Source organism: Apteryx rowi, unplaced genomic scaffold, assembly GCF_003343035.1.
Source record: "Apteryx rowi isolate R43461 unplaced genomic scaffold, aptRow1 scaffold_6, whole genome shotgun sequence".
Classification (NCBI taxonomy): domain Eukaryota; kingdom Metazoa; phylum Chordata; class Aves; order Apterygiformes; family Apterygidae; genus Apteryx; species Apteryx rowi.
Window position 1 is genome coordinate 1,001,687 of NW_020450871.1, and position 23,843 is coordinate 1,025,529.

The window sequence follows — 23,843 nt, forward strand, 5'->3', positions numbered from 1 at the left end:
AATTTCATTTGTGACCTCAACTTGCCTGACCCTTGTTCTGCTTTCTTCTTGTGTAGGTAGGGAACCTTGGCCTTCTTTTTATGCTCCTGTTTTTTATCTATGCTGCCCTGGGAGTGGAATTGTTTGGCAAGCTAGGTGAGTAATGTGCCTGACACAATTTATTTCATCCGGTTGATATTTATTTGGTATCTAAGCTGTTGCCTTTCTTTTCTCTCTCATTCTTGGGCCTTCCTTAGCTTCACAGCTCGCACTCTAAAGATTAAAGCTTTCTCTTGATCTCAGGGTCACAGATGACACATGAGGATGTAATACAGAACCTGTCTAATGTGCACACACACACTTTTAGAGCTTTGACCAACACCACCCTTGGCTGTAGAGAAGCTATTTACTGTTTAAATATAATTGTCCAGCATGGATATGTTCACAAAGATGGAAGTTTGCTACTTAAGACAGCACATGAGTCTCTAAAGCTGGATGGTAGTCAGATCCGTGTTGGAGAGATGCCACCGTAAACATGTCCCTCCTCGGAGCTTCCACCACACTCCATTAGTTTTCTGCGCTTGGCTGACATCACTCTTCCAGCTGCCCAAGTCTTGTCGGTTCGTTGTTCTTCTCAGTATCACCTTCCCCTTTCTGCATAAATCAGGAAGCATCCACTGGCTTCCTGATTGTCCAGCAGAATCATTTATTCCTCCCGCTCAAGGATACTGCAGAGCTGGTCATGAACGTGTCCACCATTCAAAAGAAAATCAGGTGGAGTCAGAGAGGAAAGACTCTGTAGCCCTACATTGCCCAGCTTCGAAGGAGACAAGTCTCCCCTCTTGCAGCCCTCTCAGTGCTCACATCCCAATTAGGGCTTCAAGAGCAACAGAAGGGCCTTTTCTCCCCGGTGATTTTATTGCTGTCATTAATCCCCTTTATGAGTCCAGCCCTCTCCTCATATTACAAATGCCTGAAAGCAAAATATTTCTTTCAACCCAAGACAATTTATTTTTCAGTCTCCACAAATTCTGGAAAAAAAATGGTTCTGCATCCACCCCAGATGAAATACTGTGCATTTTTTATATTGCATACATAAATATATAGGTATGTACTTGTTCATCCACTGAGATGAAGAATGCCTTATTCACAGAGACACCTTCTGCTGCTCTGAATCCTTTTTGTGTTTCCATACGCACCCCTTGTTAATGCCAGCCACTGAGTAACTGCAGCGTGTGGTCAGAGATTGGAAGAGCCCTGATCTCATCTGGGGCAAGCACCCAAACTGCAGGCAGTCAGCACACTGCTTCCCTTCCCTTCCCTTCTTTGTTTGAGAAATATTTTCTCTTCCTCTTCCAAATCACTGCTGTTAGGTCAGCCTAAGAACTGCTAATACCTCACTCCCCCCAAGGCTGGTCATTTGTGGAGGGTTTGTTGTTTTTTTTTTTGCTTTGTTTTTCCCTCCTATTTGCCTCTGAAATAAACGCCCTTGCAGGAGGCATTGCTGCCTATCCTAATGAAAGTTTAATGAGCCCATGTTTTATGGAAGGAGGGACATTTCATGTGGTCAATTTACATTCATTAGTATATTAACTCTCAGGGGGAAAAAATGTCAAATTGCTCCACTTTATTCCGGTGAAATATCCCTTATGGTGGATGTGTCTGTAAAAAATAATCAAGACAAGGAACATAATCAAGAGAGTAATAGACAAAGCATACTGTAGAGCAGTATTTGTTGAGACAGCACAGCAACACCTGGCTTGTTTCTACCTCCTTTTAAATCACTTTATGCTGGCTCTGCCTGTTGGGGCAAAGTCAAGAGAATCACAGAAATGTTGGTGGAAAGGACCTCTGGAGACCCCCATTCAACCTCCCACTAGAGGCATCACCATTAGATCAGGGCAGCTGTGGCTTTGTCCGGCCAAATCTTGAAAACCTCCAAGGATGGAGCTCCCCCAGCTCTCTGGTGACCTGTCCCAGGGCTGCAGCATCCTGCAGGTAGGATATTGTCTGCTTCCACTGGGAAGAGTTTGGCTCCTTGGTCTCGGTAGCGGCTTCAGTAGTTGCAGGCTGTGGTGAGATTGTCTGTTAGCAGCCAGGGTCTTCCCTGATGCTGTGGATCACCATGATGTATCTCAGGGTCTTGCAGCCAGGTGCAGGGAGGCAGCTCTGGATACAACAGGCCACAACGTCACGGCCGTGAAGAAAGCCCAGATATCAGGTGTCCCAACTGCGTGCTGTAGATGCTGATGAACCAAAAAGGCTGAATGTAAATGAGAGCTGGCAAACCTGGCTTCACTGACCTGCTTCCACTTCTTTCTCCTGCAGACTGCAGTGAAGAAAATCCCTGCGAAGGTCTGAGCCGACACGCAACTTTCACCAACTTCGGCATGGCCTTTCTCACCCTCTTCAGGGTGTCAACAGGGGACAACTGGAATGGTATCATGAAGGTGTGTGCAATCTCTGTCTGGGTACTTCTCTCTGTCAGTAGAAACATAGAAACAGATTTTAAACAAGTTTAGGCACCCCTTGTGTCAAAACAGGCCTTTAAAAACAAAGAAAGTTTCCTTTTAAAAATATCAAAATTAAACTCTTTAATTTAAAATCCGGAGGTATTTTCAAGAGATAACTTGGCATAAGTCTTGTCCAACCTGAAGCTTCATTTTTTTTTAGCATTTAAATTATACTTCTACAGCGTATAAATTAAATTTCTAAAAAATTGCCCCAGTTCTTGCGGCTGATAGGAGTAAGCGTGTGCTCTGTGCCTTTGGAACATAACACAATTCTCCTCTTTGGGTCCAGAGTTAAAGAACTGTACTGTGGATGATGTAATCCATAGGGCCCACAATTTCTTCTGTTTTGGTTGCACCCCCAAGCCGTTGTGTCTGGGATATGTTACTATGCTTTTCAGTCCTCAACAGGTTGTCTGTGAGGTTTCAGTATTCAGAGCCCCAGCTCTTTGCAATCCCCCACCTCTCCCTCTCTGTTTCAGGACACTCTCCGGGAATGCACCCGGGAAGACAAGCACTGCCTCAGTTACCTGCCTGTCATCTCTCCTGTCTACTTCGTCACCTTTGTCCTCATCGCACAGTTTGTCCTGGTCAACGTGGTGGTGGCAGTACTGATGAAGCACTTGGAGGAGAGCAACAAGGAGGCCAAGGAGGATGCTGAGATGGATGCAGAGATCGAGCTGGAGATGTCCAGAGGAGCAACCACCTCAGCTACTGGAGGGAGCAGGGGAGGCACTGTGGCCCCGGATGGCAGGGCACCCTACAGAAGTCAGGAGACCATGAAGTCGGAGTTGGCAATGCAGGCGAAGCACCAAGCCCTGGTAACAGTTCCTGCGAGGCGTCTGCTTCTCCTCTGCTTGGGGCAGAGGGCCAGTTCCTGCCAGTCACTTCCGTGTCATCATCAGGCAGTCAGATCCAAGTGACACAGAGCCAAAGAGACAGGGCAGGGAGGGAGAAAGGCAGCTCTCCCAGCTCCTACCATGGTAGGGACGTCACCATCACCTCCATGTCTTGAGTCATCTCGGGAGGGCTCCCCAAGGTGGGAGGCCACATGGCACGTGCTCTCCACGGCTAACACTGTCCTGCCTGTCCTTGGAGGGGAGTGTTGAAAGTTCATCTCTTGCTGTTTCTAATAGGAGTCATTCAAAGTTTGTGGATTTTAAGTTCAGAAGCATAGCAGCCACATGCCCCCACCCTGTTCCCCTAGCCAACGCATCTTTCCTTGTCATTTCAGCATGGCCCACAACCCTTGGGAGGCATCTCATAAAACCCTGGGCACCCCGGCTCTGACAACCCTGTCCCGCATGGCAAGGGGTGGCATAAATTCCTTTCACACCGACACAGTAACCCCATTCAGCTTCTTTTTAATCCCACATTGGGATTTCCAGAGAAGCACTAAGTATTTCAGAAGCCCAAATCTCTCTGAATTCTGCATGTGTTGAAAATCCCAGCACACAGCTCAGAAGGGCAGTCCAGCACTGACATAAGCACGCAACTCCCCGTTGGCTCCTGCTCTGCTTAGGGCACGGCCAGTTTGGACTCGGGGAATTGTCAGACTTCCCCAGCAAGAAGCTGGAGGTCCCCGGGTTTGTTTTCCAGACACTGCCTGCTCTCTGATTTCTGTTAGGCCTCTAGAAAAATAGGGCAATCAGAAGTCAGGGGGAAGGAGAGGCGTGAGGTGATTGTCTCATCTCATGTCAGCAGCATATGATTAAGACTGAATAGAGAATTGCTTTGTGACTGTGATCACAAATAAATCTACCACAAAATCAATGGGGGATTTGAGATTAAATTACATTAAATTAGATTTTGTAAAATCCATCAGACTCTATTAAGTTAAGTAAAAAGGAATTTAGTTACATGGCAATGGGGAATTCGTTATTTGAATGTAGTTTCTAATAGAAATTTCTGCAGGAAGATGCACCACAAAGAGCCAGGTTGCTTTTCTCTTTGGGGGAAAAGAGGGCACATCCTGCTGCACAGGCTCAGTCTCCTTGAGCTTTCCTGATCTGCCAGTATCTCCTGAGCAAATTAGGAGCCCTGAGCTCTTCACAGGGCTGTTCACTTTGTGTGCAGAGCCTCCTCTTAGCCATAGAAACCCCGCGGTGAGAGGTAACGCGCCTCAGACAGAGAACACGGTGAGCAGACAGCTGAGTGCAGACTTCCCACTGAGGATGAGATTGCTTGAATCCAGGTGAGGATTTACAAGCCAGGGCTTCTCCTCCCCTCTGTGGCAGCGAGGCAGGAGCATCCTGCCTGGCACCATGCTCAGCAGGGCTGGATCGCGGTGATGCATCTCTGACGCGCAGGTGTTTCCAGGCAGGCCTGGGCGGCTGGCAGCTCAGTAGTGTGGTCCCCACTAGCTGCACTGAAGAGGGTGAATCCTTAGGGCTCAGTGTGGCTGATCCTGCCACTGATGGTGGGCATGGATACCCTGGAAGGTGTTACAAGACACTCTGTATTTTCTTGCCATTTCTGCAGCCTGCATTTTCTTTTCTCTTCCTTCCTGCTCTGGCTGAATGGGGCAAGTAGGGGCAAACACAGGGGTTGAAGCGTAAGACCCAGCCTTGCTCTGCTACTGATGCTTTTTATCTCCCCAATTTTGTACCTGAAGGAGGCGCTGAGCTGTGAGAATGTGTCCTTAGCCATCCCAGACTCAGACACGCTGGAGGGGGGAGAGACTCCCATGATGGAAATCTCGTCCTTCTGCTCTGTTTCCCACCATGTCCTGACACCTTCCCACAAAACCCCAGGCCACGAGGCTGAGGTGAATGACGCCGTGCCGTTGCTTCTGCATTGTGGCGTTGTGCTTTGGTGCTGTGCAGCTAGCGGTGGTGTGTGAATTGTCCTAAACCTGTCGCTTCACAGCCAGAACAGTCTTTTCCGTCCTCTGTCCTTCGTACTGCCTTTGCGTGTTCAGTAGACAGGCAAAAAGCATGTTCTAAACGATTCTGCCAGCAGTCTTATATGGGACACAAATGACATACTCTTTTTAGCCAAAAAAAAAAAAAAATCCTGCGTTTAATGTATAGTGTGATATTTAAGCAGTTTGTTTTCAAATGGTATAGCTAGAGCTGGAGGCCCGCACAGAGTCTTCTCTTGGTTTGCAGTAGAAACACAGACCAGTTTGGGTTTTTTTACTGTTACTATAAGAACTTGTTTGTAGTGTAGTATCGAGGAGACAGGAAGGCGTAAGTAAATCAACACACATTGTCACAGCCTGGGCACTGCAGGCTCCATGGATCTGTGAGATGACAGTCAGTGTCCTGGTTTACCCACCATACACAACCTTGTGGCAGGCTTTCAGCTAGTAGCGGAGCCATGGATTCAGGAGCTGCTCTGGGGAGATCACCCAGCAGACCGGACGGGCTGGAAGCCCCCCTGCTCACTGCCTCCTCTATGCACCACGGGCCGGTGCCCGTTCACATCACGTAAGGGTATTGCGTAGATTTGCCCTGCTGCCTTACAACGCCCTTCGGCCCTGCCCTCCTTGGGCAAATCAGCTCCAGATGTCCTCAGATGGGCACGAGAACATGCTCTCAGCCTCAGACATGCACCAAGGAGGGCCGGTGAGTCACATCGAGCCACAGTCTCTCCTGCACGCTGAGAAAGAAATGACCTTTGAAGCATGTGCTAACAGCAGGCGATTTCCTGCACTGATGGTCTTTGCTTCCAGTCTTTTTCCTTCAAAACCAGGGTCAGTTTGGGGCCACCACCAGGTGAGCAGACCTTGATGTGAGCCTCCCAGCAGGGTGGTCTCTGCAGTCAGCCCAGGGCAGCTGGAGGGGCCTGTTGAAGTGGATCAGCAGCTGCCCCAAGGGGGCACTTCTGGCTGTCCCATCACATTGCCACGTGAAAGGCAGCATGGCATCACGTCTGCGCTGGCTGCTGCACTTCATCTTTGGATGCCCTTTGGAGCAGCCTGGTGAACATTTCCTTTCCATCTCTTCCTTCACTTGTCCTGCCTCCCAGAGACCCCTTCCCCGGCTGAAGGTGCTGTTACCACTCAAGCTTGCTCTTGCTGTGGCCTTACAGAAACAAATGCATGTCCCCACAGGAGTGACCCTCTCCCAGCTCTCAGCTGATGGGGAGCTCTCAGGACATGCCTGGAACATGCCCACCCTAAATCAAGAAGCTACGGAGTTGGCCACCATCATTTGGCATTGAAAGTGAATGAGCCTGGAAGAGGGAGCTAGAGGCTGCGTAGCACTTTGCCTAGAAGATGTGCATGCTGCAAGGGAGAGCACATTTGCTGTGATCAAAGAGAACATGCAGCGGCCACCCAGCATTAATCTGCTTTACAGCTGGGCTGTTTTCCCCTTTATTTCTGATTTCTATCATGACTCAAGGCACCTAGCAAGTATCTAGCAAGATCTCCAAGCAAATTCTGCGCTCAGATTCAGCTCTTGATGACCAAGCAGGTTTTCCCTGTGCAAGAAAGGGAGCGAGCCAAATGAAGGAATAATCCACAAAGAAGTGCCTCTTTGTAGCTCCGCAGGGTGTCTGTTAGCTTCACCACCTGGAGACTGAGGGGCTTTGTGTTAGCATCAAAAGGAGAACACAGCGAAAGGCATCCTTCAGAGACAGGCAATAACGGGGACTTTGTAAATGCAACTGCAAGGGGTCCCAGGGTTTCTTCTGTCAGAGCAGAGAGTTTGTTATCTCTGTGGGGACCAACAGAAGCGACCCCTTATGCCACCGGAATTGGCCTGTGCAGGAGCATGCACCGTTGGCACGCACAGGCCGAGATTTATCTCCTGCCCTTGTTCACCTTCTCCCTTCCCCATCACGGAGGCTGCGGGAGGCGGCTGAGCTCACTCGCAGCGCTGGAGACGCACACCTTTGGCAAGGACGGGCGAGAGGGGTCAGGAGGAGCCCTTCCTCCGGGAATTATGCCCATAGCTTGTTTGCAGGCTGTTGGCTCCAGACCTCTGAGGAGTAACAGCATTCCCCGTTCCAGAATATCCTGCAAATCTCCTTTGCTTACAGAGTAACTTCTGACTCTTTAATCACCCAGGAAGGGTCGTGTCCTGCTGAGGTATTTGCAGGATCATTTTTCTTGTGTTCCCTCTGCACCAGAGCAAAATCAGAGCTCCAATAGATTATTGATTCCCAGGCACAGGAGCTTGGCTCACTGATTTAAGAGGCTTAACTGAGGTCTCTGAGCTGCATCACTAAGGCCCTCTGCAGTCAATTTATTGCCTTTCTGCTCGGCCTGAGAGGGGTCCCACAGCAAGCAGACTCCCACCTTGCACATCTCTGTCCAGGTGCCTGGGATGCTCCCCGCCTCGCAGGGGGACACCAGCCCCCTCGCTGCCGCCGTGGGTTGGCGCCAGCATGCAGCATTCACCAAAGGCAGTCCCAGCAGTGCCGGTCCGGGTTGGACGTTCATGGGATTTGAGGGAGCTGCATTGATTTCCCAGGGCACGGGATCAGGCTCCTGAGTGCATCAGGCTTTTTCCCACCAAGCAGGAGTTTTGGTGTGTCCCCAAATTCTCCAGTTTGTCGAGAGCAGCACACCAAGTGTGAGCCAACAAGCTTCTTGCACATGCTTAATATTTCCATGGTTCAAAGTATTTCTAATAGTGCCTTTGAAACCTTCAGAAATTTGCCTGAGGCCCTAGGTTAATTGGATCTCAGTAAGCGAAATCTTAAAAATCACAGTTGCTTATGTCAAGAGGAGATTTTTGTTCACTTGTCCCAGCCAGCAAAGAGCATTTCAAAAGCCTGTAAACAAGAACTGAGATTTGATAGAAAAATACTATGATTCTTCTGTTAGACTACTGAAAAAGGGGAACAAGGCCTTTTTTTCCTCTTCGTGGCAGCAGGGTTTTAACAATTGCCCGTCTGTATTCGGCTCAGGTGTTGCGAAGCTGATAGCTTATTAGCTGTGATGGCCAAAGGCCAACTGGCACAGCCCACGTTGCTGATGCATTCATATAGTAGATGAAAGCTCTGGGTTGCACCCATAGGTCTGCTGGGCAAGTCTGCAGTTAGCACTTGATGCCAACTACCTGTAAATAACTGCTGCTGATCCCCCTGTCTTCGCAGCCAAGTTCAATGGGGTAGAAGCATCAAGTAAGTTGTCTCAGGATGTTTTTTTTTTTAGGGAATCTGAGGAGAGAAATTCGTGAATCAGGAATGCATGGAAAAAACAGATTTAACCAGATCCTTGGTGACCTCCAAACTATCCAGCGAGAGATCTCAGGCCCAGATTTTGCTAGCACAGAGGGAAAACAGCCTGGTGGAGCAAAGCAAAATACATATAATTTAAGACATGCAGCTGGGAAAATGTTTTCAATCAGTCACTGGGAGGCTGACGTTAAAAGAAAACTAGAGCGATTAGTCGTACTTTAGATAACTTGGTAAATCGTGAGGGGAATGTGTCTAGAACTAAAACCTTGGGGCAGGGTGCCAGGTTGCAGATCCTGTTCCACGGGCTCCCACTCCTCCATACACTTGGCCGCGTCGCGGTACCTCCTCTCACGGCTGCTCCATCAGCAAACCATCATTTGAGTCCCTAAAGCTTTCTGAACCCCCAGGATAAATGTGCTGTGAGACGTGTGCTGTTGAGGTGACCTCGCAGAAGTGAGGAGGGCCTCAGAGAAGGAGTGAGGGGACAGGCGCTTTGGAGGGGGTTAAGGTCCATGATGAGTCATGCTCTGTCTGGCCACTTCCAGCTGGACCCCTGTTGGACAGCCACACACAGAGACATAAAAATCCCTTATCTATCCTGGTGGAGACTCCACACCCACATGTGTGCTGCTGTGCTGTGCCATCTTCTCCTTCCCTCTGCCTCCCACCATGTGGCTGCCTTCTCCTGGGGTCAGTGGTGCCCAAAATGCTCCGTGTTGTAGGAGAGAGGCCTGGTGTTTGTAGAAGTGTTAATGTGGGTGTATGTTTACATGTCTGCCCATGTATGTGTGTGTGCTGGGGGGATAATACATGAATTTTCAGAAACGCTTGGTACCCTCAGTCAGCGTGGCCTGAGACTGGCCATTTGGCCATCTCTCCCAGAGCGGCTCTGAGAGCAAGGGGTCGTTGCCACACAGGCCGGGCCGCTCGCTGAAAACACCCCCTGGAAAATCAGAACGTAACTGTGAGAATTGCTGGCTTTCTCATGTGTGTAGAGGGTCAGTCCCATTTTCCTGGACCTTGTTTTCTCTCTGCATTGTCCAAGAGTCAGCTCTGTGGTTGGTCATCGATGCCTTGTTTTACCCAAGCCACAACTTGAGCTCTTTACTAAGCTACTGCAAAGTAGCTTCGTTTCCCGTTGCAGTCACCAGGACTACAACTCTCTGTAAGATGCCAAAAGGAACATCTGCACAAGGTCTTAAAGCAAAAAGCAGACGAGAAGGAAATTGCCATAAATTCACCACCAAGATGCTGAATGACCCATATTTCCTTCTCTCCTTGCTTTGCAGGGCGGTGCAGCCTGTCTGCGGCCCCAGGACTCCCAGAACCTGCTGACGGTCCGCAAGATCTCCGTTTCCCGGATGCACTCCTTGCCCAATGACAGCTACATGTTCCGCCCTGTGATGCCAGCAAAAGCCCCTTTCCCCCTCCACGAGGTGGAGATGGAGACGTATCCCTGCAAATCCCAAAGAGGTACCATTCTTGGAGTGTCCCCTTCCTCCTCGTGCGGCACTAGCCAAACCCTCAGGGCAGCAGGTACAACAGCTCCACACCCGCACACAGGCCGGTTGGATGGGAAGGGAAGGCATGCAACCCACGCTGACCATGGGGTGAGCCAGGGCTTGCTGTGTTTGGTTTGGTGCCATGCACAGGACTGCAGTTTCCCACGCACTGCAAAATTTTGTGTTCTCATCACATAACTGCATTTTCTCAGGAAAAAGCTGGTGGTTTGGTTGTTTGATTGGGGAAGGTTGGGACACCCAAGCAATATGAGAGGCATAGAGAACAAGCTCTTAGCCGAACAAAAGGATATTAACCGCACATTTCTTCTGAAGTGATCAGCCATGACATCATGAATACAAATCAATAAAATCAGCATGAATAAATTCTGGAATCGGTATTACTTCCTGACAGAGCTCCTTTACAGCTATTGTTTCAGGCAGTCTTCAGTCTCAGAGCAGTATCTTTTTAGCACAATATGTTGAGTTCACAGATGAAGGAGTTTCTTTGGGAGCATAAAGATTAGAAACCACTCTCCAGTGCCTCCGTAGCTTGGCCCTATAATGAGTCTTGTGGAAAGACCCCGCAACCGGGGAATCGCATGCTACCCAGAGGCTTTGAGTATACATTTACACAACTGCATCCAAATACATTTCCCCTAAAATGCCTTTCTCTCTGCTTTGTTATGTGAGTTGATTTGAAGGAGAAATCAATAAGAAAGAAAATATCTGCCTCCCTAAAAGCACATGTGCTTCTTGAGTGGCTCCCAAGAACTTACCAGCCTGGTTTCCTTTCATTCAATGTTGTTTGAAATGCAAGAGCTGCTTCGACAGATGAGTAGTGGGTTTGCAAAGCCTGGTGGGGCTGGCAAGATCTGCTCTGGTTTCCTTGGGTGAAGTAACTCTATATTTGTTAAAACTCTCTGGATACCAGTTAGTGTTCTCTGCTCAGTATTTATTATTATTTCACCTGCAAATTCTTTGCTAAGCAAAGAAAACAGAGGTTGAGTTTCATGGCTGGACTACTGGGGATGATTTTCATCTCTGTAGCGGGTGTAAATCAGGATTTATACTAGTATAAAACTGCTGTGATGCTGGCAGGGGTGGGTAGAACTGACCAAGAATTTTCTCATCTTTCCCAAATTTCTCTCCAAGGAAACTTGAGAAATGGCTATAATGGGGGACTAATTTTTTCTGACCTGGTAGATGCACCTGGTCAGCATCACCTAGAGCTGTGCTACTCCTGACCATGCCAAATTCCCATCTAAGTGACTTTCCCACAAGTTACAGTGAAAGTAAAACTGAGCATGTACGGAGACTAGAATTAGCATTTGTACTTTCATGGACTTTTCAATGTCATTTAAGGATGTCTGGTCTTCTCCCAATATTTTGATGTCTACACAGTGAAAATATTGTGAGATGACATGTTCTTATGTTATTTTGGTCTTAGACACAGTTCCCTGATTTATTAGAAAAACAAGAGGAAAATATACAAATCCTGAGGTATTTGGCTTCTTTCAGTGTTCCTGACTGTGCAGTTTAGAGGGCTTTTTGGTTTCATATATGAGAGCTAGATGGAAAGCTTCCAACAGAGGGAAATTCCAACTGAGGATGGGGAGGAGAGCGTAGGGCTTTGATTTTATGACAATGTTTGTGACAAGTTTTATGACAAATTTTTTTCTGCATCATAAAAAACATTTCGTAAAGCTTGGATTGGTACATGGATGGTACAGACTCAGACTGTTACTCTGGCTATTGGAGAGCCCAGAAATGAAATAGGAAGAAGTGGGGCAGGTGGGGGGTGGGAACCTCGCTCTTCTGCTGTTTCTGTGGTGTTCTGCAGAAAAGCTCCAAAAGAAAAATGATTAAACGCTAAATTTTCTCTCTTCCCTATGACAAATCTCTTTCTGAAATGCAACTGCAAACTGTCTGGATGGCTTTTGTCACAGGTTCAAGTTCCCTGACCTCTGGGCGAGATCTCTTGAAGTGATGGATAGCTGTGTTTTTAACATGGAGCAGCAATGTAGAAACAGACGTTGGGTTTCGAGCTAATGAGCACAATAAATCCTACAGCCAAAAAAAAAAGAGCTCTTTCAAACACAGCAGAACTGCAGTAAAGCAGCACTGCAAAGGGGCTGGGTGGAGGGATTGCCTTTAGACTCAGCCAGGGGACTGGGAGCCTTCAGGAAGAGAACGATTCCTGCCTGATGCGTGAGCTCGGGGAGTATCAAAGCACTTGAAGTGGTCTCCATGCTGCTGATCACATCACGTTCAGTCAAGGTCTGACCAAGGTGGAGAGACAACAGCAGTAGTGTGCTGGTCGAAAGGGAAAACTGCCCTACGCATACTAGCAGTGAGCATCCTCCAGGAGAAGTCAGTGGCGGGGTGCCCTCTGCCTTTGCAAGGCTCCAGGTTGGAGCTGTAAGTCGAGCTCTGGAGGCTCTGAGGAAGCTGAGTGATGCTCTTACTGCCTCCAAGGCATTTGCAGCAGAGCAGTGTAAGGTTGCAAGCCAGTCACTGGCAGTGCTGCAAAGAGATCTCAGGCGTCCTGACTGAGAGGCTCCTGGCCCAGCCACCAGACTTCTCCTGATCCACATTCTTCAAACGGGCCATGTCCTTCTGCAGATCCAACCTGAGGCAGTGCTATAGGGAAAGCGGCAATTACAGGGTTTCAAATGCAACCCCACATCGTGCCCTGAATTTGCTGCCATATGCTCCGGGTGGCCGTCCATCCATCCACCCAGAACATCATAGCAGCTGCAAGAGAAGATCCCTATCGTCTGAAATAAATAGAAAATAGACACTCCTAGGGATATGATGTTTTTAACGGGCAGTATGCCAGAGGGCAGAGCCAAGTGCAATGCAGCCAAATTGCAGAGGAGACTTTATTTGTAACCTTCCTACCATTCATGAGATATGGCCTAGCATTTAAAGTAGGAGATTGGACAAGGGAGGTTTTAATCCAGGTACTGACCAAGGCTTATGGTGAGGTGTGAAATGTCAGCAGGCCTGGATAGGCTTTTTCTTTCCCCTCTCAGTGGGCACCGGTTCTACCTCAAAACTTCACAGCCACCACAAAAGTGGTGGTGGTGACTGTTCTCTCTCTGTTTCCTAGGGTCCATCACCTCCATCCGCTCCCAGCCCGTGGGAACGTGTTCCTCTCTGAGAGTCCCAACAGAGTCCTTCCAGCTGGCTGCTCGTTCTCCCAACCATGAAGGCCGCCACCGGTGGAAGATCCTTCCCCCACATGTCATACCTCGATCTCCTACTCTCAACAAGCTGCTGTGCAGACAGGTAAGAGGCAAAGACCCCGCAGAGGTGAACTCTCCGTTGTAAGCGCCTGGGTCCCTTTCTCCTATTCCAATCCCCTCTTATCACCGGGATTTGTTTCCTTGGAGCTGAGAGCAGAATTCCCTCCTTTAGAACAAAATGTTTCTGATTCTGGTGTCATAAAGTTTAATATACTTAAGTGACAGCAAGTCACACATAGGAAAAAGGCCCTTTCTACCTGTTTTCACCTTTGAGGATGTACTATTTTATTAAAGAATTGCCAAAGCGTAGGGAGAAGATGGCTGATTCAGTTTTGCCAGTGCTGTGAGAAGCCTGGTGCCAGCCTTGCACCATGTCACTTTAGACTGGTTGCAGTGACGCAGAATTTGGTGCTAATTTAGAGCAAGACCAAGGCCGTGCAGAAGGACAGGGAAGGCCTAACTGTGGCTGGCACAACAGGGCAGGGATGGGGTGGCCAGGTATGTGTTAGACCCACAAGCCGTTCTGCCCCGTGCCATGTTTCATCACTGAGCGCCGTGTTGCTGCCGGCCTGGGAGATCCGCAGCCTCTCGCCCCATCTCTCTCTCTCCTCACCTTCCAGGAGGCTGTTAGAACGGACTCTGTGGACGGGCAGACTCCAGACTCCAAGGACAGCCTGCAAGCGGAGCCCAGAGAGACGCTACCATCAGCCAAGCAGTCCCAAAGCACCTTCCCCCCGAGCCCGCTCCATCCCGCGGCTGCCTCCCTGCCGGGCACCCCTCCGCGCTCCCCGCCGGGCTCCCCGCACCGGCACGCCAGCGTCCACACGCGGAAGCACACCTTCAGCCAGCGCAGCGTCGCCAGCCGGCCGCCCAGCCCCAGCGGCAGCCCGCCCGACCCCGAGAGCGGCCTCTTCGAGTCCTCCGACCTGGCTGATGAGGAGGTTAGCCACATCAACAGCTCCGCCAAAGACTGGGGCGAGCGCTCGGACGCCGGGAGCCGCTCGACTTCGCCCTTCATCTCCCCGGCCCCGTCTCCAGCGCCCCTCAAGAACTGCAGCACAACTAGCCTGTCCAGGAGCAGCGGCAAAGAGAAGGACTTGAAGAAGTTTTACAGCATCGACACGAAGGGCTTCCTAGCTAAGCCCAGCTGGGCAGACGACCAAAGGCGGCACTCCATCGAGATCTGCCCCTCCATCAACGATGGAGACTGTAGCTTTGAAGAGGCTGCGGAGGAAAAGCAGCGGTCGCCTGCCCACATCCAGCCGGAGTCGGAGTACATCCATGGAGCTCGGAGGAAGAAGAAGATGAGCCCGCCCTGCATTTCTATAGATCCTCCCATGGAGGACGACGGCGGGGCGGCCTCCCGCACCAAACCCTCCGAGAACAGCATGCTGCGGCGAAGGACCCCGTCCTGCGAGTTCCCGGCCTACCGAGAGTCCCTGGAGCTCGCGGAGAGCCAGCCCGGGGACCCGGCCTCCAAAGCGGAGCGCCGGGGCCAGCCCCCGTGCCGCGGGGAGCACCTGACCATCCCCAACTTCTCCTTCGAGCAGTCGGACGGCGGCTCCTTGAGCAGCCTCTCGGATCTCCTGCTGGACAGCGGCCAGTCCACGCCGTCCTCCGCAGACTCCCGGCCCGACCCCGCGGCCCCCGAACTCAAAAAGCCCGATCACTTAAAAACTCAGTGGAGCAACGCCGAGAAAAGCAAAGAGCTGCTGGGCGTTGCCAAGAGCCCCCTCCGGAAGCAGGACTTGGTGCCGGGGACTGTTGCGACAGAGGAGGACGTGGAGGAGCCGGTATAGCTCCGCGGGCGGGGGGACGCGGGGGGGGGGGGGGTCTCAAGGGCTTGACACCAATGTGGGTTTGGAAAACCGAAGGGACTGAGCAGCCGCGGCTCCGTGGCCGAGCTCTCTCTCTTTTTTCTTTTTTTTTTTTTCCCCCTTTTTCGCAGTCACTTGTTCTTAAGCGCTGTGGAGGTTTGCAAAAAACGACAAAAAAAAAAAAACAAAAAGAAAAAAAATTAAACAACAACAAAAAAGAAACCAAACGAACGACTGAGCAAAACGGTGACAGGTCTCGGGGCAGGGGGAGCAGGTTCGCGAGAGGTTGGGGGTTTCTTTTTTAAAGGGAAGGTGGAGCCGGTGCGGGGGGTTGCTTCGTTCCTCCCTCCCCCCTACGCGGCCTCAGTCACATTGATTCGGGTTCGAGGTGGTGGCGGTTGGGATTTGGGGGATTCTCTTTGGGTTTTGTTGTTTTGTTGTTTTGGGTTTTTTTTTTTTTTTAAACATGCTCAACTTTTAAAAAGGCACCTTTTAGAGACGTCACATTATGTGGGAGTGCCCAGGAGATGGGAGCTGTACATTGTCTGTATATCAGCAGTTATATAAATAGAAATAATGTATTTGTGAAATACAAAACAAGGAAAAAGACAAAAAAAAATATACCCACAAAAACTCTCTCTTCATAATGCACATATTTTTATAGAGAAACTATACTGTTTTTGCATTACATGTGACTCTGCAACTGGGTGGTGTTTCCTTGGGTTTTATGTGGAACTAATTATTACGGCCATTTGTTTTCCAAATGTTTCTCTACTTTCTTTGCTTTTGTTTTTCTTTTCTCTCCTTCCCTTCCTCCACCGTCATCCTGCCAGCTTCTTTTCGCAGCTGATGCTTTAGATGTGTCTCTCATTTTTCTTTTGTATTTTAGAGGTTGTCCTAACTACGGGAAAAAAAAAAAAAAAAAACCAAATCACTACTGAATTGTAGCCAGTGCAATAATAAGTTATTCATTCTTCTTGTCTGTACAACTGTCCTTTTCTTTTTTCTTTTTTTTTTCCTTTTTTAACTGAAATTCAGGTTAAATGTTGCAATAATCTGAACTAACGTGCACAAACAAGGTTTCTTGTGTTACAAAAAAAAAAAAGATTAAAAAAAGGAAAAAATTACCGATTTAAAAAAACAAAACAAATAAATAGTAAATTATTTAAGAAATGTATTTTGTCTACTACAGTTCAAAGTAAATTATTGATACAATATGTAAAGGTATAAAGCGCTGTCTTAGGTGATGTTCTTTGTGAGCATTTAAGCTAATGGTTTGTTCTCCTCATAGCATAAAGCCTTTGAAAACTAGGTGATCCCCGGAACCGTCTCATTTGCAGCCTCTCCGTCCGTCGTCCCTCCGCCCACACCTCCAGCCGCACGCGGCCGCGCTCGCACCCCGGCGCCCGCTCCCTAGCCGCGCCGGACCCAGCAGCCTCTAGAGGAACCCGCGTCACCTCTCAGCACCACTCCTTTCCTTTCTTTTTTTTTTTCTTTTTTTTTTTTGGTTTTTGGGGTTTATTTGCATTTTTCAACCTCCTTTCCCTGCCCCTGCCCTGCCCCGCTCTTCATCCAGGCCCCTCTCACCGTGTGACAGCTTCACCATGGAAAGCTGATGCTTCGCACGAGCAGCAAGCGGCCCCTGCCGCCGCCACCGCCGCCACCGCTGGCCGCCCCGCGCCGGGCAGCCGCAGCCAACAGGCCTAAACACCAACAAAACCAAATTTTTTTTTTTTTTTAATCGTTTTTGTTTGGTTCCTTCCATGCCGCCTCATATTTATGCATTCACATATATCTTCTGTTATTTATGCATTCATTACTCAAAAGGAAATGTATCTTGTTTCACATGTATTAAACTGTATAAACTGGAAGCGTGGCTTGACTTTCTGCCGCGGCGGTGAGTAAAACGCCAGCGAGTCCCGGGTCAGAACCGGCGCCGGGTCAGAACCGGCCCCGTTCGGAGCGGGTGCCGCGGGCTCGTTCCCCGCGTCGCGCTGGGCTGCGCCGGTGCAAAGCCCTCGCGTGCCGAGGGAGCCGCCGCGCGCTCGGCGCCGCCGCCGGGGCCGGCTGCCTCCGCGCACCTGCGCCGCTGTAATTAAGAGTCATTTAGCATTATTGTCAATAATTATTCCGTCTCAGTGGGATCGTGAGGAATTCCAGAAAAGCACCGTAACAGCAATTATTAATAGCACTTTGGGGACAGCGGCAAACTCCTTCCCTTGCAATTTACCCAGCAGACTGGAAAAGGGGGGGGGGGGGAATTCATCCGTGCTGGGCTGAACGCTGCCTTCGGGCACGTGCGGGGCCTCAGTGCGTCCCCGGCGCAGGGGAGGCTGCGCGGTGCCTCTGCTCCTGCCGCTACTTACTGCTGCCGTTATTTAGCTGTGCTGCAAGGGGCTGTGTCCCCCCTCGCCCCGGTGCCCCAGCGCCGGGGGAAAAGCCCTCCGCCCCTTCGGCAGCCTTTCCGCAGGCTCCGGCCCCGCACGGCTCTGCAGCCGGAGCCCCGCGCGCTCGCAGCTCCCCTTCCTCTGCCGGTGCGTTTGCCTCGTCGGCAGCTGGTAAAGGCTTGTAACGAAGTCATCCGTGGAAAGCAAAACTTTGCAGGGAGCTGGAGCAGCTCTGACGGAGGCATCTGCTCTCACGGCCGGAATAAACTCTGGTAAAACCCCAGGACAAGGCGCCTGGCACGGCCCAGGGGTGCGTCGGGCGGCATCGGGAAGCCGGGCAGCTCCCGGGGAAGCAGAGGCGGGAGAGTCTCTTATTTTTTTAATTTTGAGTTAAAAACCATTTCATTCTTTAAAAAGGAACAAATTCAGAAGGTTTTGTTTCTGCCTGTGGGGGAAATGGGCAGAGCCTTTTCCCGGCTTCTTCCCAAAACGGTTTCCTGCCAGGGGCCAGGAGGAGGCGGTGAGTTCACCAGGGACACAAGCTCCTGCCGCCATCCATCCCGGGCCGAGGGCTGAACGGGGATGGCGATCGGGATCACCATAGGGATGGCGATCGGGATCGCCGTTACCGTGGCTGCCCTGCTGCTGGGGCAGAGGCAGCTCCTCAAGCCGAGTCGCTCTGCCGGCTTGTTGCCTTCCCGTACCAGGGGTTTCTAGGCAAGCAATAAAAGCCAATTTGAGGCAGGAACCTCTTCTGTTAGGAGGTTTTGGCTGCGAAGGGGAAAACTTGTTCTTTATGATGCTATTAAAAAAAAAAAAATCAGCCTAAATCGGACCATTTTACTGCTAAGCAGGAGGAGTGTGAAGAACAAGGGGTTGCCAAAGCTCAGCTTTCCCTTCCCATGGGCACAGCTTGCGGGAGCACCGCGGCCGGGCTGCTCGGACACATCCCTGTCCCAGCGCCCTCGTCCAGAAGGAGCTGGACACGCCGCAATTAGCAACACCTTCCTGAGCAGCTTAATGAACCCGCTGCAAAGTGCCTTGGACCCCCACCCCCACCCCGGACAAGCTCCCCCAAAGCACGCAGCGATCGTGGGCCCCGGCAGGAGCCCGCAACGTCGGCAGTCCCCAGCACCCGGCAGCCCTTGGTGTGGGAGCATCCATGTGCTCATCCGCTTCAACGGCCCAGGGAGCCGAGGGAGGTGTGAATAGTCCAGCGGCGGAGCAGCAACCCTGCGAGGTGGCCGGGGACGTGGCCGAGGTCTCGGCTGCTTGAGTGGGCTCCAGCGTCGGGAAACGGCTGGGATTCCCCAGCGGCGGATGGCTTTGCCGAGGAAGGAACCCAGTCAGAGAGCGCCGTGCCGCTGCTCCGGGCAGCCGGTGCCTCATCTCTTCGGATGGTTTTTAATTGAAGTTTGTTGGATGCAAAACCCTACTCTGCTTTCCGGAGAAAAGATGAGACTGTGAATTAATGTCTCCCCCAACACGACCATCTCTCCGACACCACGGCCGGGTCTTTACCCTTGTCTCCTTCCTCCTGGTGCCAGCGCCCAGACCCTGGCCCAAGGGTCTCTGAGGACGCGGCCACAGGAGCATGTGGACTGGAAAAGCCATCCTGGGCTCCGCAGCCGCCGGCAGGTGCAACCGTGGGAACCGGCCTCCCCCCGCGCTGCTCCCACCACCGGCTCCCTCGGGGGGTGAACTATCTCCAAGGACACAGATGTGCGGATGGGAAAAAATACGCCGCGTCTTTGCCTTTGACCCCAGCATCCCCTGGGAGCTGAAACTGCGGAGACGGTGCTGCCGGGGACCGCGAGCTCCCCGCTTCGCCGCGTGCTTGTCGCGGCCGTGAAGCCACCGGGAGCAGGTCCCACGCGCGCGGGGGAAACGCTCCTGGCGCCAGCAGCAGCGTCCGAACAGCTCCGCACGGCCCCTCCTCGGCAGCACACCGAGACCCACACGGAAACGTCCCGCGGGATCGCTTGCCGATGGAGCTGGCCAGCTGCAGCCTGGTTGCTGGCTGCGGGCAGACACGAAGCATTTTACTCCTCTCCTAGATGCATGGATGAAATAGGCATACAGCATCAGGGGCTCAGCACGGCGGCAATATCTCGGTAGTTCTGGCTTGGAATAACGCTGCTTTCTCCCCTGCCCCAGCGCCGTGGCGGGTTTCCTAACGGCAGCCCAGCTCTGGGCAGGATGTTTCAGCACAGGCCCCGGTACATCGGCTGCGGTTACAAGCTGAGCATCGCTATTGCGATTTGGTGCATTTCTGCAAAAAATGGAAGGTACCTGGCTGTCCAAAACCCACCGAACGGCGCACCCAAGCCTGCACCCAGGCTGTGCCAGCCCCCGGCTCAGCTTTCACTATCGCATGGATGAGCGGGGCCGGGATGCAGCAGCAGTGCCGTAAGCACCGGGCTCCGGTGCACCTTGATGCCTGCGCTGCTTAACGGGGCGTGCGGCCACCCGGTGTCTGCTCCAAGCGGGGCCAGGCACCGCCAGGGCAGCAGGGACACTTGAAAACACGTAAAACAGGGACCTAACAAATGCTCTGGCCTCGGCGAGGGCTCTGTGCCGGCGGGAGGGCGGCGAAGGGGTTTCCATGCAGCGGCTCCGGCCCCGGCTGCTCTGCCCTTGCTGTAACCTGGCCCTTTGGCCGGGTCGCTGCACTTTTAATCACAGCCATGGTGTTTTCCTTGAGGGAACCATAATTCGAAGCCTAGCCAAGGTCTTTCCCCATACCAAAATTTTCTCCTCCTTTAGGGATGTCCATTCCCCTGCGTCTGGTTTTGCAAAAAGTGCAAAATAAACAGACATGAAAACCAACATTTTCCAGGCAAGAATTGCCCCAAGCCGGCTCCTCTTCACCTTCCGGTCGGCAGAAAACCTCTTCTTTTAAGACAACCTCTGAGCTCTCCACCCAAACGCATCGCGGCAGGCACAGCCCCTCCGGGCAGGAGCAGGCCCCGCGCCCCAGCCCAAACCCGGCCGCGACTTGCTGCCGGGGGAAACGGTTTAATTTTGCCCGGCGTTAATTTTCTTGCCGATCGACTCGGGGTAATGATGTTCAGCAATTTCCTCCAGGCTGTCTGCAAGGGTTACGTTGCCTACGGTCGGAAGTGAAAAGCCCAAGCTAAACGCAGGGCATTATTATTTAATTGGATCGATTTCTACTTTGCATTTTTAATGATGCTTCGGTCGTGCCTGTCGTCAGCCAGACTCTTCCCCATTCCCACTCTCCATTCCAGCGAAACCGCAGCGTGCAGGAGCGGCAGCGATGCTTCGTCCGGGGCTTGTCAGGAGCCTTTGAGGAACGGAGATCAAAGCAAGATTAAAAACGATCATGTTGAGGAAGGGGCAGAGGAAGCCGTCATGAAGCACCCTGAGGTGTCTTCAGATGGGCTCTGTTTCAAGGTTAAATTTCAGATGGTATCGATCCAAACATCTCTGTCAGCCTGGGGAGAAAAAAAAAAAAAAAAAAAGCATTAAAAAAACAAATCTGAATCCATCCCCGATGCGATTAGATACAACTTTTAATCTGTCATCGCTGCGAGATCGTGCAGGTTGCATGAATACTAATAAGCATTTGATATTTGTACAAGCTTTCATAGGATGAATAATTAAATTGACTTTATCCTTTTTAAACTTTCTCTATTAAGCTTTAAATACATGGCTGTGCTTTAATGGCTGGGGCCACGTCTGCTCCTTTATGGGGGTCGTAATTAGAATTTTTTGTGCATCCTGCCGGAGCCTTATTCATCAGCAGCATCGTCTGAGCGGCTGAAATCTCCACTCAGGTCTCTTTTAAGAGGCTCAACAGGTCTAGCTGTTGCAAACCCGCTGAGGCCCAGGATCGTCTCCGGCTGAGCTGAGCGATGCCTGCAGGTGAGTCGCAGCTCGGGCAGGGAAGAGCGGCGCTCCCGGCCCAGCCGGCCTTCCTCCGAAAACGCGGCCTTCGCCCCCGGCTGGCACATCCCTGCCAGCCCCGGAGGGAGTTGCTTCCCTCCCGGCCTCTCCCCCGGGTCTTCTTATTGCTCTTATTCCCCTGTCGAGTCCGATTGCCCCGCCGGGAGCCAGCTTCTCCAGGCTTCCTCACCCTCTCCCCCTTTTCTGCACGCACGTGATTTATTCTGCCTGGCTCAGACCAAGGCACTAATTAATTTTCCTCATTAACAAGAAAGAAAAAAATAATAATCTCACAAACAGTAGCAAGTTCCAACACAAATTAATTCTTCATACAAGACCGGGCATTTCACAGCTCATTGGCAACAGCGCCTGGTGCTCTGCCTGGGGCGGGGGTCCGAGCCGGGCTCCAGCCCGCTAATTACGTGGCCTAACGAGGGGGGAGCAGCGAGGGGTCGCCGAGCGCCCCGTCCCATCCCAGTGGACGCCCTCGGGCCCGCGCGGGACCCGTTTCCCCGCTGCACCTGGACACACAGGGCCAGGTCACCCCGGTTACTTTCCCACCGAAATAAATCTGGGGGTAAATATATTTAGCAAGAATTTCAGCACAGTTCTCTGAGCTCAGGCTTTTCCATGTACTTCCATGTCCTTTGATCCGAACAGCAGGTGGGAAGAGCGCTAAGAACAGAAGTAAAAGGCTATTAAGGAAAAGGGCAGGGAAGCTCTCTGCAGCCTCCTTGCAGAGATAAGAAGCAGGCGGGGATGAGTCAGACCGGCAACCTTGTGCAAACAGACTAAAAATAAAGCAGTTTTATTGCGGATTAATGCCACCATAAAATGTATTGCGCTGGCCGTTTAGCAGGTGTTGCTCGTAAATATTTGGGATTACAAATAAAACGTTTCTGCTGTGCCACCGCCTTGTCGTTCCTGCCTCGCTCCCCTTCCCCGAGCGCTCGCCGGCGGCGGTGAACCAGCCCCGGGGTCGCTTTAACCGTGCCGGGGAACGAGACGGCGACGAGGCACCGGCATCGTGGGCATCGCTCGCCAGCGCTGGGATTTAAAGCGTGCTCGCATTCGGGTAACAGCGAGCAGCAGCGCCTGGAGGCGCCCAGAGGCGGGGTGAGGGGTGCCGGCTCGGGGAGGGCCTGGAGAAGAGTTTTATGTGGCCACAGGGAACACAAGTGCCCTTAAAAAACTCCCGTGGAAGCACAGTGATCCGGGATTTTTTTCATTACTTCTGAAGATTCAGCTCCCGGCTGGATCATTATTTGAGTTTTCCATCAGGGTAAAAACACTTCCTCGCTCGGGATTTCACTCTGCTCGCAAAGATTAAAAAGGCAGCTAAATAGAACAAGACCGGCATGTAAAGGAAAAATAAAAACAAGGCCTCGTTATGCCTGGGAGGGGACAGAGGCCGCCCAGCAGCGGGCAGGGGTGACCAGAGCTGCCGAAACCTCCTCCAGCGGCTTTATAGCGCTTGCCAGGCCGGAAAAAAATAAAATAAATAAAAATTGTCTCTTAGCTAGGTCGGAGGTAGCTGGTCACTAAGTGAAGTGTTAATTAAACGGCCTCACACGCTGCATGGGGCAGTTGGTCGAGGGCTGCTTTATTTTTCCCCTGATAACGTTCACTTCAAAGGAGTGGTTATTTTCCCTGAAGCTTTTCCAAGGGAAAAATATAAATAAAAAAAAAATAAAAAAGGAAAAACCTAGTTGAAATAGGTGTTTCCGGGGAGAGATGTCTCGTGGCCCTCCGGCCGCTTTAGGCACAAACCCAGCCCATTTCGGTTACGCTGCCTCGCCGACGACGCGGGACCGCGGCAGCGCTGGGGCGCGTCAGCCCCCACCAAGGGAGCGAAAATCGCTCTTTTCCCCGCAAAGCGCGTGGCGGCTCCGCGCTGGTCTCCGGCCGCGGCCTGCTCGGCGCGGCCAGGCCGCAGCAGCATCTAGCGGCCGCTTCCCAGGCTCCCCGGGCCGGGACGAGGCCTGGCTTCCCTGGCAGAGAGCTGGAGAGTGTTAAAAAGGTTAAAATATGCTAATATTAACAATAATAAATCTAGAAAATTCCCCAAATTGCACAGTGTAAAGGGAAAAGGGGGGGGGGTAGGGAGCAGGCCGCAGGGACCGAAAGGCCCCGCTGCCAGGCCCGGCCGTGGCGGCCACGGGTGTGACGAGCGCGGCGGGGCGAGGGGCGCCGGGGGACAAGGGCGGGGGCCGCCGCCGTTTTGGGGCGGCGCGGCTGGATTGGGAAGGCGCCGAGCGCCGCTGAGCGGCGGCCCCGCGAAGCGCCGCCCGCCCGGGAAGTGTGTCCCCGCCGCCGCGCCGTCCGCCGCCCGCGGTTTCCATGGCGACGGCGGCGG

The 23,843-nt window shown here is 51.8% G+C and overlaps 1 protein-coding gene across 1 annotated transcript in view; it reads left to right on the top strand.

Annotated features, from left to right (window-relative positions):
- Positions 1-15,173, top strand: part of CACNA1H (calcium voltage-gated channel subunit alpha1 H) — a 253,608-nt gene extending 238,435 nt beyond the window's left edge. The window contains exons 29-35 of the mRNA XM_026083083.1: positions 57-135; positions 2,308-2,429; positions 2,972-3,310; positions 5,104-5,256; positions 9,914-10,097; positions 13,239-13,417; positions 13,995-15,173. Coding sequence (XP_025938868.1) covers positions 57-135; positions 2,308-2,429; positions 2,972-3,310; positions 5,104-5,256; positions 9,914-10,097; positions 13,239-13,417; positions 13,995-15,173 — 2,235 coding nt within the window. The remainder of the gene's footprint in view (positions 1-56; positions 136-2,307; positions 2,430-2,971; positions 3,311-5,103; positions 5,257-9,913; positions 10,098-13,238; positions 13,418-13,994) is intronic.
- Positions 15,174-23,843: the final 8,670 nt, after the last annotated feature.